This window comes from Tachysurus fulvidraco, chromosome 17 (genome assembly GCF_022655615.1).
Source record: "Tachysurus fulvidraco isolate hzauxx_2018 chromosome 17, HZAU_PFXX_2.0, whole genome shotgun sequence".
NCBI lineage: Eukaryota > Metazoa > Chordata > Actinopteri > Siluriformes > Bagridae > Tachysurus > Tachysurus fulvidraco.
In genome coordinates, this window is record NC_062534.1 from 20,181,518 (window position 1) to 20,198,024 (window position 16,507).

At 37.2% G+C, this 16,507-nt stretch overlaps 1 protein-coding gene across 2 annotated transcripts in view; it reads right to left on the reverse strand.

Moving 5' to 3' along the window:
- The window catches only part of cacna2d4b (calcium channel, voltage-dependent, alpha 2/delta subunit 4b), a 30,148-nt gene that overhangs the window by 7,780 nt on the left and 5,861 nt on the right, over nucleotides 1–16,507 (reverse strand). For both annotated transcript variants that reach the window (XM_027135075.2, XM_047802713.1), the window contains exons 3-27: nucleotides 15,617–15,733; nucleotides 14,791–14,850; nucleotides 14,257–14,419; nucleotides 14,041–14,172; nucleotides 13,894–13,954; nucleotides 12,308–12,458; nucleotides 12,143–12,217; nucleotides 11,668–11,757; nucleotides 11,362–11,475; nucleotides 10,889–10,967; nucleotides 10,606–10,739; nucleotides 9,368–9,526; nucleotides 9,217–9,291; nucleotides 8,998–9,084; nucleotides 8,763–8,834; nucleotides 8,159–8,220; nucleotides 7,514–7,581; nucleotides 7,317–7,362; nucleotides 6,783–6,880; nucleotides 6,587–6,680; nucleotides 6,001–6,093; nucleotides 5,511–5,641; nucleotides 5,261–5,329; nucleotides 401–462; nucleotides 160–174 (exon numbers count right to left, since the gene is read on the reverse strand). In XM_027135075.2, the coding sequence (XP_026990876.2) occupies nucleotides 160–174; nucleotides 401–462; nucleotides 5,261–5,329; nucleotides 5,511–5,641; nucleotides 6,001–6,093; nucleotides 6,587–6,680; nucleotides 6,783–6,880; nucleotides 7,317–7,362; nucleotides 7,514–7,581; nucleotides 8,159–8,220; nucleotides 8,763–8,834; nucleotides 8,998–9,084; nucleotides 9,217–9,291; nucleotides 9,368–9,526; nucleotides 10,606–10,739; nucleotides 10,889–10,967; nucleotides 11,362–11,475; nucleotides 11,668–11,757; nucleotides 12,143–12,217; nucleotides 12,308–12,458; nucleotides 13,894–13,954; nucleotides 14,041–14,172; nucleotides 14,257–14,419; nucleotides 14,791–14,850; nucleotides 15,617–15,733 (2,307 nt within the window). The remainder of the gene's footprint in view (nucleotides 1–159; nucleotides 175–400; nucleotides 463–5,260; nucleotides 5,330–5,510; nucleotides 5,642–6,000; nucleotides 6,094–6,586; nucleotides 6,681–6,782; nucleotides 6,881–7,316; nucleotides 7,363–7,513; nucleotides 7,582–8,158; nucleotides 8,221–8,762; nucleotides 8,835–8,997; nucleotides 9,085–9,216; nucleotides 9,292–9,367; nucleotides 9,527–10,605; nucleotides 10,740–10,888; nucleotides 10,968–11,361; nucleotides 11,476–11,667; nucleotides 11,758–12,142; nucleotides 12,218–12,307; nucleotides 12,459–13,893; nucleotides 13,955–14,040; nucleotides 14,173–14,256; nucleotides 14,420–14,790; nucleotides 14,851–15,616; nucleotides 15,734–16,507) is intronic.

Genomic DNA, 16,507 nt, shown 5'->3' on the forward strand with positions numbered 1-16,507 from the left:
AAAAAGGACAGTGATATCCTACTGTATAAGTAAAAGAATATATCCTAAAGTGCGTATGCTTAATGACCTGGAATATGTTCTACATACATATAGAACTGTATATATACTGAAATTCTGTGAACGTTTGCAATATTGTTTGTCTTTTTCATGTATACTTACATCCGTGTCATTTGCCTGTGCAGAAGGAAAACAGAGAGCGAGGATAAAGAAGAATACAGATGTGACATGATGAAGAATTTGCTGTTGTGTATCTAATCTGATGTAAAAAGGACTAATGTGTAATAAATGACACACAGAAACATCCCAGTGCGCCAAGTTAAACTTCATTTACACTCCAGACAGGAATCATGGAGCTCTGATGTGGCATCAATAATTCAGAAGGTTCATCTACATCATTTACCTGTTTAGCCGTGGCCAAGAATCTTCTTTCGAGTAGATCTATTGACAATTGGACTCCAATTGCTAAATGCAGGATCAGAAATGAAACTGAGTGAGTGAAACTTCATCATCAGGCTATAAATGTAACATGTTAGTAAACTTTATATAAATATATTAATAAAATTCTAATTCATTGTAATTCAAGCCACACACACACACACACACACACACACACACATAATGTATATAACACACATATATATAATATATATAATGAAAAGCAGCAAGAAGCCTGTAGAAGTTTTAATGTTAAAGCCAACCGCTATCTCTCTCTTAACAATCTTCTCTCTCTCTCTCTCTCTCTCTCTCTCTCTCTCTCTCTCTCTCTCTCTCTCTCTCTCTCTCTCTCTCTCTCTCTCTCTCTCTTACTCAAAATTGCATTAATAAATAGACTGGAACAGGCTGGTCTAACACACTGATGTATGATGGGACACAGGAAAACCCATTAGAGTGAATACACTGCAACGTTTTGCCTTTCCTCTAATCTGAGACTTGTGCAACTAATCTGCAACTCTTTAGACGCCTCGATTCCTTGCGACTGCCGAGAGAAGGTAAGTTTCACAACATTTTATTATTTGGCATTTGTCACTGTGATAATTTTTAACTATATACTATACTATTCTGATTTCTTCATTGGGTTAAACAGATTTGCCTTAACTAGATGATAAAATACTTTATTAAAATGAGTAAGACTTAAATAGTTTTTCTGAATTCCTACAGTATGTTTGTGATGCTGTCTATATTTGGAGCTGGACTGTTTTTTTTTTTGTTGTTGTTGTTGTTTTTTTGTTTTTTGGGTGGGGGGAGATCAAGTGGAAAATGATAAAGGAACAAAGGATAATAAAAAAAATGAAAAGCAAGTACTTGTAATTTGTTGTAGTTTTAGTGTAAAATCCAGCTAGACCCATAGAGAATGTGAACAAGACCATTACAAAGCCTTAACAAAATGCAGTAGCCCTGAAGCACAGGCTTGAAAGGTAGAGGACATTAATAAATAAAATTCATACTATTTCGTCTTTATTGAAAAGGTAACAAAAGAAACTCTTGGTGCCTCTGGGGTGCTTTTAGATAAAGTAGGCTATGACACACACACACACACACACACACACACACACACACACACACACACACACACACACACACACACATACACACACACACACACACACACACACACACACACACACACACACACACACACACACACACACACACACACACACAAACACACAAACACACATAGACACACACAAAAAGTATAAAAGTATCTTATTCATAATGTAGGCTGCCCTTTTAGAGTCAAAGTCATCATCAAGACATTACATCAGTGACAACTAACAGGACTGAAAAAATTATATGGATATATATTTAGACTACATGGAATATAAAATAACAGAGACAATGCTGTTTTGTAATCATTTGGGTCAATTTTAGTGCCCAAAAGCTTTGAAATTAATTACAATTAATACGTGACGATGAGAAAAAGGTGTCTCAGGTAAATGTAAACTCTTTCATTTGAAAAACTGGATATTAAACATATATTTAAAAATGTTCTTTGCTGAAATGGCTACATTCGTTTATTATTCATCTAAAATCATGTAACTTGGTTATTTTACAGAAACCTTCATGGATATTATAAGGATACACAAGTCAAGTCTAAGCACCAAGATGAATGTCATGGGTAAATACTGCTCATTTAGTTTATACTGTTTACAGAGAAAGCGTTTAAAAATGTCCAAATTAGCACTCAAATTTTGACCACATCATCTTAATCGATTATACACTTATATAATGCGAATATAGATTTATACACATATTTTTTTACTCTTGTTGAAACAAAAAAACTAGTCATATGTATAAATACACAGAATGGTATGGGCTGAGATCAATCTATCATGGACTGTACAGTATATTCACGCAGCCTGTTGCTGACTTATGGAAACACTCCTTAAATTTTTCTCTGTGTTAAATAAACCCATTTCAATGATCCTTATTGCATGACTGAGAAGGCGCACAAGAAATACAATAGCAGGTGTAATAAACATGACCAACCTGGGACACTTTCTCGATCTCAAGCTTTGTTTTTGTAACAAAAAGGAAATGTACCAAGCAAAATTATCCGATGAGAGTACAATTTACAGAACTGTTTTCGAAAGTGTTTTAAATGATGCCTCACTTCAAGTGCAGTTTTTTATGTTTACTATTCAAAATTCAGAATTGTCTTTGCTACTATAATACTTTAGACTTAAAGCGGCTGACTTAAAAATAGCAGTGGCAGTAGCATCACTATAAGTTCAAACATATGCCATGGTAACTGCATAAAGTCCTATAAACTCCTGGCTTTATTATTTATGCACTTTAAATGACAGTGACAGTTACAGTGAAACTGAGAGCATGTACTTTTTAAGCCCTGCAAGGTTTTGATTTACAATTTTTTCCCAATATTTCTCCTTTCCTGTAGTTCCTGCAGTACTGTTGACCCTTCTGAGTCTGACCAGTGAACTGGTAGGATGCCCATCAATCTGCACCTGTAACATCACCCACACTGACTGCAGCAGCAGCAGCAGCAGCAGTGATCTCCCTCTCTCCTTCGACTTCATTTCCAGCCTGATTACCTCTAACACCACTACCTTCAACCTCTCCAGAAATGGCATCATGCTAATAGATCCAGGGGCCTTTGCTAACCTTAGCAACCTTCTGCAACTGGATCTCTCCAGAAACCAGCTCCTCACACTCCACCCTTTCACCTTTTACCCGCTGAGCAGCCTGGAGTTTCTTGACCTTTCCAGCAACTTCCTGGAGGACCTCGCGGTAGATCTTTTCTCTGAGCTCAGCAACCTCAGAGAGCTCATCTTAAGGGACAACAGGTTAAAGAACGTAAACTCCAAACAGTTTCAGAGACTGACTGAACTCCAACATCTGGACCTTTCCTTGAACAGCCTGGTCTCTGTGTCTCTGGAACTTCTGGACGGACTACAGGGACTAGAGTGGCTCTCATTAGCTGGTAATAAGCTAAGAACTATTCCGAGAGCTGTAATGGAGCCGCTCACTTTGCTAAATCGCCTCCTGCTGGAAGGAAACCGGTGGAACTGCAGCTGCAGTCTAGTGCCATTCAGACATTGGGTGGAATGGATGTTATATAGAGGTGAGAGTGGACTTACCGAAAAAGTAATTAGATGCTCACTTTAATCACATTTTCATGGATGAAATGCTGATAAAAATAATCTTGTCTTAGCTTCCTACAATATTTTCCAGATAACAACTTTCATGCAGGTAAAAGCAAGCAGATATGAAGTTTGCAGAACAAAGACCATGAACATCCATGGCTGTATGATTTATTCACATCGTTCATTCATTCATTTTTAATAAGTACCGGGTCAGGGTCAAGCCAGTTTAAGTTTATATTATGCTATTAGTTTGTTTATAGAGTATTTTGGGAAATCAATTAAAATGATCAATTATGAAAATTCAGACCCTGAATTAAAATCCAGCTTGGGTTTAAACCCTAATACAAGTACAGAAAGTGATAGTGGCTTTATGTTACACCCTTACTCTCTGTGTGTCTGTACTGTAGGTGGCCATGTGGATTCCATCGAATGCTCTCTTCCTACAATCCTACAAGGCAGAGACCTCCGCATCATTCCCATGGACATGTTCAAACACTGTTCCCAGCCCCCTTCCTCAGACAGGAGGACGCCTCCTTCAGAGTGTCTCATCCTCTCCACTGACTCAACAGCAGCCTGTATGGAGCAGCGACCCAATGCTGTGAACCTGCGCTGGGCCACAACCACCTTGGTGCTAGCCAGGCTGGTGTGTGGCGTGGTGTGGCTGATGATGATTGTGGTGGCCATGTATGGCTGTGTCTATGCCATGCTGGCAGCCAAATATAAGCAGGAGAAGCTCAAGAGGACTCTGCTGCTCTGCCGGCTGCCACTGATGGAAGTGAAGGAGGCAGAGGTCAAGCAGGAGAAGGAGGAGGAGGATGAAAATGGCATGGATCCTGATTTTGAAGAAGGAGCAAAAGCTAAAGTGCATACAGAGTGTATAGTGTTGCCACCAGAAGCCTGTGTTTGAGAAGATATTTGTCACCTCTAATCATGAATATCTGTTATGATGATTCATTCAGTTGCTTAAGGCTTTTATTCAGAGAGACAAGATAAAAAAAATCCAAAGAGAAGTGGGTGAAGGTTATTGCATTTGCTCTAGAGCTCAAATGTGGGGGGTTTATGGAAAGTATCCTGTCCTTGGACTTAAACTTTTAACCTTCCACTTCCTACCTCAGAACCTCAATGACCGAGCGCCCATCATCAGCGTCATTGTTTATATTCCTTATTTTCCCAAAGAAACATCCTTTTAGTCTTTAGAGGGATAAAGAGCTTTCCCAGCCTCAGTTGAACTGTACTGTATATCACACCCTTTCCTTTCATAATAGTAGATGTATCAAAACATCATATTTTTAACCCTTTTTACATTGAATGTTAAGCTAATACTGTAACTTAAATTATATCAAACATACATTCAATTCCAGAAGTATTGACGGCCTTCATGAAAATGAAAAAAATAATCAGATAAATTACCCATAAGTGATTATGAGAGAAAATTTGAAATATTTTCTCCTTCTCTATTTAAGTTTTTAAATTTAAATTTTAAATCAATGTGCATTTCATTTACATAATAATTTGTGCTCATTTTCATGAAGGGTGTGTGTACTCCCTTTAGGATGAAATAATAATAAACTAATCAAAACATATCTATTTAAGCATGCTGTCCAAATGAAATATCAAGAAGCTATAAGCGCAGAGGCTTTTTCCTGATACTGTACCTCCAGCCAGTGCTGTTTTCTTCCTCTCAGTCACCGTCACAGCAGTCACAGCTATCATTATGTTCTTATCTGTAGGACAGAACACATTAGTCATCCCTTATAGGTCCCACAGCTCAAATCTATTGATTAAAATGTTGATTTTATACTGTGTACAGGATAAATTCATATTCATAGTGATAAAAATGATTATAATCTAGTATCATTGACTGTATTAAATTAAATTCAGCATCACATGTTAATGATCCAGCACCTTTATTGATATCATCAACGGGTACGTAGTAATAAAACTGTCCCGGTTTGTTCTCAGCTGCCAGGCGGTACCAGATAGGGTGATGATCCATGGTGAAAAGATTCTCCTTGTCCGCTGGGGTTAGAAAGTTCCTTTTTTTTTCATAAGAAAGACGGTGAAAATATGATTGGGCAGGTGTGCAGGTACAGTAATGAAAATATTTTGTACAATTCCACCCACAGTGTTTCCCCAGTTTAGTCACATGCATATTCCTAACCCCAACCAGCTCTCTACTATACTCTACTATAACGGCAACCAATCAGAGAAAGGCTAACAATGGCTTCACTGCCATCACAGGGCAATGTGTAAATATGAGCTGACAGAAATGCCTGTGATTGGTTAGTGTTACTGTGATTGCCTTCCCTTCCAGTCAGAAAGCATGCCCAGTGTTGCTCCCTTGGCTCCCGGGCACACGTGGCTGTAGGATTTTATGCTTTTACAGTTTACTCACTTTCCCTTCCGTTGCTCATTGCCTGTGTATCTAGTGACACGCATGAGGCCTGAGTGTGTTCCCAAGAAGGCTGTCTCAACTCCATCCTCCACGCTGCAAGGCACAAGTAAAGGACAGAGGAAGCAAAAAAATAAACTTATAACCCTAATCATAAAAAACAAAAATAATACTGATTATATATTACATTTTTATATATTATTTGGTATTTTTTAGTAAACAAAAACATCACTACTGAAACTACTACATATACTACTACTACTACTACTACTAATCATCATCATCATCATCATCATCATCATTAAAGTTTTTCTTCTTCTTCTTTTTGTTGTTCTTCTTATTAAATCCTACTGCATTTCAATAATTGCCCAGAGTCGACCCTTTAACCTTTCCATGGAATAACAGACTTAAAGACTGCACATTTGAAGGTAAAAAGACTTAGACTTCAGGTTTGGACTTGACTGGTTCTTGACATTTGCCTTGGACTTGTGTAAGTGCCCTGACTACAACAGTGATGAATTACACCTTGCCTCTGATGTTTTCACTATAAGGTTTAGACAGCTCACAAACAATGCTAAGCTGATCTCACCCATCATCACTCAACATCAGTGCAGTCCAGTAGGCTTCCAGTGGAGCCGTGACCACTCCGTCAAACAGGGTTTGCTGCAGAAGAACCTCATCACCTGCAGAGGAAAATCACATATATCAAATCAAGGAGAAACATCTGACCTGTTCTGAAGGTTTTAAATGATCTTTGTGCTCTTTGTGCTCAGACATTTACTCACATTCAAGTTCAGGCTCTTTCCCGGTCAGGTATCGGACAACAGCCTGAATCTGAGTGAGTTTACGATGTTGGGGGTCAATATCTGTCTCACAGTAGGTCCTAATTTACAAAACCATACATGTCATTACCATCAAAATGCAAAACTATAATAACACACGCAAAGCATATGTGCATATTCACTAAGAGAAAATGGAATTGATATGAAATTGGAGCACAGAAGCCTTTATTATCATCATATATACATTACAGCATGTTGTAATTCTTTTCTTCACATATCCCAATTGAAGAGGTTGGGGTCGGAGCGCAGGGGCAGTTATGATACAGTGCCCCTGGAGAGATAAGGGCCTTGTTCAGTTGCCCAATGGTGGAAGCTTGGCAGTGCTGGGGCTTGAACCCCAATCTTTGATCAACAACCCAGAGCCTTAACCACTTGAGCCAGCCCACCACTAATCTTGTGTCCCACTAGTTTTACACTGGAAGACAAAACCTAGAAAAATCTATCACTTTTCACATAAGTGCTGAAGTTCATCCTCACCACTCATTGGCTATGGTAAGGTCTGGCTGCTGAAGGTCATGAAGGCCTGTGGAGAAAATACAATTTTACTCATCCATGAATAAGGTTCAACAAAAGAACAATTATCAGAGAAGCGTAGTGTTCACACACATATTTATATAAAAAATAAAGTCTTATGAAAGTCTTAAAAGATCTTTTAACTGTTTTATAAAACCTACCCTCTTCAATAGAAACATTCCCATAGAACATGTACTGGCCATAGCCCTGCGTTAACACCATCCCAAAACTGAAAGCATAAGACACACATGAAACACAAGCTTATATGTGTATTATATAATAGTTAAGTCATGGTTATATATCCTTACAAAATGAATGAAACCACTTGACACACCTAATGCATTTCAAAAATGTTACTTCATTATCACAATTACCAAAAAATGCTAATATACATATAGTAGACGTTAAAATATCTGAATACAGTTGTGGATATTTATGTCACTTTCCTCTCTGTTCCAATGTTCCTACTATAAGTAATTGAATTTGGTGAATGATGAAAGCAACAGAATATATTTTCATATATATATTTTCATATATTTTATATAGTTTCTACTTTTTATTTATATAATTTATACTTTTTATTTATCTACCTCCTTTTGGTTTTATTTTTTATCCTTAATTCCATTCCTTTTTATGCTTATGCTTGAATACCGGACAGACATAAAAAGCATTTCACTGCATGTCGTACGCTGTATGTATGTGTATGTGACAAATAAAATTTGATTTGATTTGATTTGAATAGCAAACGGGATAAAATCTTTTGCAATCGAATGAACAGAAATTTTCAGAAGTCTAAAATATCTCACCTAAACGGTGTATCTTTGATGGTTGTGTAGAAATATTCGTTTTTGAGAAACAATGGCCTTTTCTGTTCATAACAAAAAAGAATAATAAATGCAGGCAGAATTATGAAGATGTATAATTCATTGTTGATTTATTTCAAATCATTTATACAGCAGCACTGATTAACTCTTAAAACTGATTGGACTATAACAGCTGATCTGATAGACAGATAAAGCACGGGTTTATATTAATACACTCAGTGCAATTTTTTAGTAAAACCTAACCGTTTTTACTAACAGTAACACTGCTTCCCGTCATGACGTATCACATCAACGCACTGTTGATTATTTTCCCATAAAAGCACAACCCCAAATGTACTATATTTCACTTATGTTCTTTTGCAGAACATACAGTAAACTGTGTTTTACATTCATCCTTCAAAAATACTGAAAATTATTTATTCCTCATACAGAGAAATTTGCTGTTAATCAGTTTATCACGACAGGACTTGATTAGTAATCCATTATACTGTACATGCACAACTGACTTAACAGACATTTAGGATACCATAAGCCTAAAAAGACATTATAGAAACCCAGAGTCCTGTACTGTAAAATACACACTCACCCCTTTGTCCACTGTGGCTCTTACATCTAGCATTAACGTACCCGTCTCACCTTTCACCATGGATGTTCTCAACTGTTTGGATGAGAAACAGATAAGATTAAATGCCGAGATGTTCAGTTTCCGTGACTGTGTGTAGACTTCATGTCATGTTTAGAGAAACCGCCACCAAAACCTTCTTGTGATCATTTGTTTTCAATGGGCACAATTCAAGCGTGTTAATAAGTGCAAATCTCACTGTGTCATTACTGTCTTCCCATTCTGCCTCGGTCAGATCCACACTGTTGTAGTTTGGTTTGGGTTTCAGTTTCTTTCCATCTTTATACTGTAAGGAACAAGAACAAAAGCAGAATATTAAAGCCTAATAACAAAAGCACATTTAGGTAACATTTACTAAGATCTTCAACCAGAGAAAGAAATTCAAGTAACAGAAAACTACAACCAGATATGTACTCACTAGAGGCCTTAAATTCGGGTGTGCCAGAATGTAGCCGTTGTTAGTAATGAGGAAAGCATAGCCATGAGCGCCCAGCTGTGAGAAACACACTCAGTTATCCCGGGACTGTTCGTACTTCCAAGAACAATGTGCATTTATGTCAAGGTTGTACCTTGTATCGAGGAGCAAGCATCATGACCTCCACTAAGGGAATATCAGTGCCCACTACTCCCAGCAGAATGCCATGTGACAGTGTCTCTTTCTTCTTACTGAACACTGGCATCGCCACAGTGGTCATCAGGAGCAGACTCTGAGCCATGCTGTTAAAGAGCTTTGAGAGAAAAAGGATGAGAAACAATCAGCTTCCACTGGGCCACTGCAGTGACCAGCTCATGCTTTTGCAATTAGAAAAATATAACAGCAGATGGCGCTGTAAAACCAAAGTACAAGGCAGGCTAAATCAAATCTAAAGGGTATTAAAGAGAGACTGCAACTCTTCTAATCTACTAAACCCCTTTACCTCTTTAGTGTTAGGAAGCTGGATGAGAATGAAGATGGAAGATGAAAAAAAAAGCACATCAGCTTTCAATAGAAGGGAAAAAGGACACAGTGCTTACAAACAGACAGATGTAATGATGAAATTATGATGTATATTCGATAGGGTATACTAGCAAAAAAGAAAAAGAAATCAGCAATAAAGTGTGTGCATAATATAAAAAAAGTGTATAAAAGTTTGTATTATAAAGTATTTAGCTTATGCGATAAAACAGTGTTTAAAAACAACAACACATAGACCGTATGTAGTTCTGAAAAAAATAAAGTTTATATCAAGATCATCATTTATTCATCTTGAGTAAGTGCTTATCCTGCTTAGAGGATCCGGAGACCATTCCAGGAACGCTAAGTATAATACACCGGGAGTACACACCTGGATCGTATAACTGTCTATCACATAGACATCATGTAGACAATAACACCTAAGGGGAATTTATAATATCCAATCCGCCATTTAAAACAATGCTCATAATCTGAGACCCTTCATACAGAGTTATTATATAATATCTCAATTAATTAAGATTTCGATAGTAAGGTTTTCAACAAGAAGTCATTGATTGAAAAAAGTGTTTATTTGTCACATGTACATTAATTCCTGTCTTTTCTTCACATATCCTAGTTAGGTTCAGAGCACAGAGTCAGACATGATACAGCAGCCCTGGAGCATAGAGCATTACAGGCATTGTTCAAGGGCCAAACAGTGACAATGTTGGGACTTGAACCCCCAACCTTCTAATCAGTAATCCAGAGACTAACTTGGAAGTCCTTTTATAACTTGTGCTACTGTGATACAACATTCACATAGGAAATACCAGATCCTCATTCACAGTTCAGTAGAACAGCATCTGTCCTTACCACGCTATCCATGTATGCCTCGGTCCAGATGATGTCATGATCATGATCGATGACCATGGGGCGACTCAGAACATGAAGGTACTCCATGACGTTCTCCTGCACATCAGCCAGCGTGTTAATGTGAGTGTAGTAACCTGCAGTCGGATCATAAACATTCCTCCGGTTTCAGACAAGATGTTCAGAGAATGTTTAAACTAAAGAGGCTTTAGTCACTAAATCAGATTTAATAAATTAACTCGTTTCATAATGTAACATCCACAAAAGCTTCTGAAGTCAAATTCACCCTTATTGTTACAGGCGATCCACTTCACATTTTCTGCAAATGTCATATCACGGCCGATGAGGTAGGTGAAGACTCGCACCTGTAACAAAATAAACAGTTCAGCTAAACAAGAAATGTAAGGTAATGCCATGATGGCATCTTTAAAATCTCTAATTTCTCTCATCTCTCTTTACTTGACAAATGACAATTACCTGTAAATTATCCTGTGCATGCTGATTAATGCTCAGTGACACAAAACTCAGTAATAAAATGCAGAAGAATCATGTTAACTTTCTGAAAGGAAACACTATATCTTTTACAGAGAGCATTTACGATTTCATCTAAAGATCTCTTAAGGCTTCTCCTGGGTTGTTTTAATTATGCTATCGGGTTTTTGAATTGGTGTAAAATTTATTTTTGGACAAAACCCAATTTGGAAAACCAAATGAGTTTCTGATGTTTTTGTGGATGGAACAGATTGTCTATTACTGTACCTTTCTCTCTGGCCAGTTGAACTCCTCGAACACAGACTGGAAGTCTTCCATGGCTCCATCTGTGATGAGCATGATGGCCTGATTGCACAAGCTTCCCTGCCCATTCGCTGTGGCCTAGCCAAGAGGAACAGTCACACAGTGTGTGTGTGTGTGTGTGTGTGTGTGTGTGTGTGTGTGTGTGTGTGTGTGTGTGTGTGTGTGTGTGTGTGTGTGTGTGTGTGTGTGTGTGTGTGTGTAAAAGAGAGAGAAAGTGTGTGCCTGAGACCAATGTCAATGTTAATATAACCATAAATGTTCAATACTGACCGTATTCAACACCCTAAAAGACTCCTTCATGGCCTTCTTAACTTTCCCTTCACCCTTTACTTGCAGGTCTTCAACAAGCAGCTTAAAATGCTGAATAAGTATTGAAACAAAAAATTCAAAATATTAAAAAATTTGCTTTCTGTTTTACTTTACATTTGTTTTAAAAACAATGTAAAATTTTCCTGCTCTCTCATCAAAATCTTTCTGTTTTCTGAGCATCCTTTTTTTATACAGCTTTTAGCTTAAGCCCATAGCTCTTCATGAAGAATAAAAGCATCTCTGTGGTGTTTAATGGTTACAAGACAACCCATTCAGAGTGCCGTGTCTTCCAGAGATTTCCAGAGAGGACCTGAGCAGATGCTCAGGTAATATCATTACCGGCTCTAGGTAATAACCCTGCAAGGCTTCATTTATCTTTGGCTGCAAGCAGCCATCTTGGCACTCTGACACACACCACCATAAAGCTCAAATTTACCTCTCGGTTGTCCAGATCCGCCTGCACGAGCGTGCCTTGGAAACAGGGCTCCACATACTGAACATAATCAGTGTACTGCAGGAGAAATCACACGGAATTAACAACTATGTGTTCTTTGATAGTTACGTTTCTTGACTGGATTACTGAAAAGCTTAGTCGACGTACCGCAATAATGTTAACAAAGTCGTTTTCCCCCAGAGTGTCCAGGATGGTGTTTATGGTGTGTTTGGCAATAGTGAGTTTCAGGCCCTTCATGCTGCCGCTGATATCCACCACTATGATGATGTCTTTCGGAGACGTAGCAGCCTGAATGTACCTGCGGCATTGAAGGACACCAATAATCACCCGTGCACTAAAACTATAAACAAGTCAGTTCAATTAAAAGTCAATTTCTGACTCATTTTCCTTGAAAAAATTAAGAGAAAAATCTTAACTATGCTAATCTAAATGTGTATTAAAAACATGGCAGTAACCTTATCATCTCTATATGTCTACAGAAATGAAAGATGACACACACAAATATAGACACAGCTTTAAAGCTATCATATACAGGAGTTGTTCACAAAGTGGGGTCTGGAGACCCACAATGTTCTTGAGTTTAGATTAGGAATAGAATTCTCTATGACTATGATAAATAATAAAATATATAATTGTACAGATTTACAGATCAGGGTGACGTTTGAGAACTTTTGCTATGGAGAAGGTTCTGTAAGAACTTAACCGCTTCTGTACAGGAGCATAAGCTCCGATAAAAAGTGTATAATGACTTGCTGCACGCTCAATATACACACTCAGCGATGTGTCACTTTTGCTGCATTCATTTATTTTCTGTAAAAGGTCAGAGTGACACAGCAGGAAGGTGTTCACACTAACGTTGTGAGTTTGAATTCTAAAGATGCCAGATATATCAGCAGACAGACGTTTAGGGAGTAAAACTGGCCAGGACATCTGGGTAGGAAGGGGAGACTTTAAGATTTAGACTCTTTCCTCTGTCAATCTTCTCTGTCATGTATGTGGAAAAGTGGGGAAAGCTTTTCTCTGTATGTTACACTGCCCTGTGATGCAGCATGGGCAGCAGTTTGACTGCAGATGGCTATCTTCCCATGTATCAGAGGAAGAATATATTTGCTTTGCCTTTCCCTACTGGTAGCTGTTACATGATAGATGACTGCATTCATAGTCTAACATTTATTGTACATTAACAGCATTTAGCAGACGCTTTTATTTTGACTTATATTAACTTAATTGAGCAGTTGAGGGTTAAGGGTTTTGTTCGCAGTAAGGATTTGAACTCACAATCTTCTGATCAAACAGGCAATATCTTAACCACCGAGTTCCCACCAACTGGCATGCAACCAAATTAAGAAGAATTTTTTATCTTACTCATTTTTTATAGTTTGAGAAATAAAATCAATATTAAAAAAATAATAATAATATTTGAAAAACAAACTAATGAACAAACAAAAATCAGAATCAGTGACACTTGTACTGTGCTGTACTATCAGGTACATAAACAGTCACATATGATACCCAGGTGAGTGTCATTGATCTGCCTATTGAGCTGCTAACTACTTAAAGATTGGAATAAAGTATTGGATTGGACTCAGGACCTCGCTGGATGAACTGCCAGTATTAAAAGCAGAAAACACGCAATTAAGCAGCTGTCACAACCTCGTTAAGGTCCAGAACAACACAACCAGACAAATCTGGTTTCATTCAACTGTGTGTAGCACCAGTATAGCTGTACTCACCAGTTTCTATTTCGGCAGTCAAATGCGACCACACCATTTGGGTCTGGAGTCCACTTGATACCTAACAGAGGAGAAAATGTATCACAGACTCTAATCTGGAGGGTATTTAAACTGAATGATATTTGACCCTTTAGTGTCTCAGGGTACCTGGATAGAGTCGGAAGAAACCGGTGGAGCTTCCAAAGAACTGCCAGGTGAGAGTCGGGTCTTTCTGGAAGTTACTGATGAAGACGTCGTTCAAAGCCTCGGACATGTAAACACCATTTAGAATGTCTGGATCTAATCTCCAAGAGACGGAGACAGTGAGGAAGTAATGTCCATTCACTGTACTTGTTCATTAATTTATTTCAAACAATGTCTTACCTTTGTTGTATACATTGGTGGGGACTTGTATGTTACTCATTAGTGTGTTAACTGGCAGATTGTTAAAATGCTCGTTCTTTTCCAGGGAAAACTCGCCACCAAGTTCGATGTAGTTGCCTTCCTCATCTATTGTATTTATCAGCAGGGAGTTGAAGTAGTCAAACTGTTTTAAAAAGGACAACAGAAATTTTACAGTGAAAACATCTGTTATTTACTTGTTGCCTGGTTCGCAGTTTTCCAATGTTCAATCTTATAATAATTCATTAAATAATTGTTGATTGTATGTAAAAATTGATTACATAAATATTGCAAATAATGGTTTACAGACAAATCCAAAATTACTGGCACTCTTTTAAGGATAGATAGATAGATAGATAGATAGATAGATAGATAGATAGATAGATAGATAGATAGATAGATAGATAGATAGATAGATAGATAGATAGATAGATAGATAGATAGATTTCATATAATTTTTCTATATGTGCTGTATAAAATATATCTTTGGAACTTATGCTGTCAACTTGAACTCACTTGTAAACTTGCATTAAACTCGTGATATAGGTCTGCATCCTCCACTGTATCTGCCAGTCTCTGGACAGAGATAACACAACAACAGATTTATTTAGCAGTTATATATAAACAAGCTGTTAGTCAGGAATGTAAATCCTCTCTGTCACCGAGGTCATTAAAGCACTAAAGCTGGACACTTTCAGTTGACCCAGATGACATGAAGTAGTAAATGTATGCATTACAACCACACAACTTTATTACAAATTTTCAAATTAAAGAAAAATAAATTACACACTAATACGTACTTGCAGCATTGGGGAAAGTTAATATGGGAACAAGAGGGAAGGTACTAGAAGTAAATTTCCCCTTATAAAGAATCCAGATAAGTGTCTTGTTGTGAATCTCTGATTACACACACAAATGGTACAGCTATTATTTAAACCACAATCTGTACACAACCCCGCAAAACAAACTCAAGTATAACTCAAATAAAATATCAAAGCGCAAAATTTTTAACAAGTTAATCTGAAAATGCAGCAAATCTAAAAATTACATACTATCTGTGTATTTATAATTGATACACATTGTATAAATCAGCAGTTTGAACTGTGACAACTAGCAATAGGCTTTGTTATTATCATGCTAGCAAACATTTCAGAGATTTGTTTCTAGCCTTAGCTCAGTATCCTGTCTGAGGCAGGTGACTTTTTTCTTTTCTGACTTTTCCTTGAAATGGTCATTTGTGTGATTGCAATTTTGTTTAAAGAACTCAGATCATTTTTTCCATCTTTGTTTTTCTATTTTTGCAAAAATTATCAACTAAGCTATACCAAGTTAACGTACTGACCTTAACCGACTTCATCTTGCTTCCCAGCATCTTCTCAATTTCATCTGAAAACTCCTGGGCCAATTCGTGTCCATCTACTTTCTCTATCCGGATAATGGGCTCCACATCTTTGAGTTTCTGGTGGCAGCAAAAGAATTGTTAGAAATAACAAGAATTTCTCAACAATTTGTCAAAAGTTTTGGCTCATGTTATTGAAGGCCAAATTATACTATGAAATCAGAAACATTGCCTTTATATGCTTAAGCACATAATTTACAGTATATGTGGTGTCTTAGGAAATTCTTCACATTTTGCACTATATAATGAAATATGTTTCTCCTTTGCATCTCTCACAAGCATTTATTACTAGCATTTTTTTTCTTAAATTACTTTTAATACTTGTAAAGTTTTATCAGAGATCATTTCTTCTGCTGGTGAAAGTGTGTAACAAAACCAATACTGTATGTAAGCAGATTGCAAGTGCATTTGTTACAGTACAATCGACCGACAAGATCTATCCATCTGTAGCTTAGGCAAATTATCTAAAAAATATTTTAGTGAATTAGTTGTACAGTTAGTACAAGTTGTGAACATGATTTTTAATTGTTTCGGCTATTTTTTAGAATTCAGTCACGGGGAAATTTGCTAGTGTTTTTTCAGACTTCCACACATGATTTCCATTTGTGTAAAGAGCTCATAATTTTAACAACATGATATTATTTACATTTAATATCTCTCAGAGGCTCAATAGCTACGTGCACTTATGACCATCAGCTCAAATTTTATTGCTGGTTGTTAAATAGATACATGGAAATGAATCCAAATGGACAGTATGCTTAGAGAATTTTGGTTCAATCGGTTCTTCAGCAAAACAAAAAGACAAGATCTCAGATCTCACTGTAATATGATTTA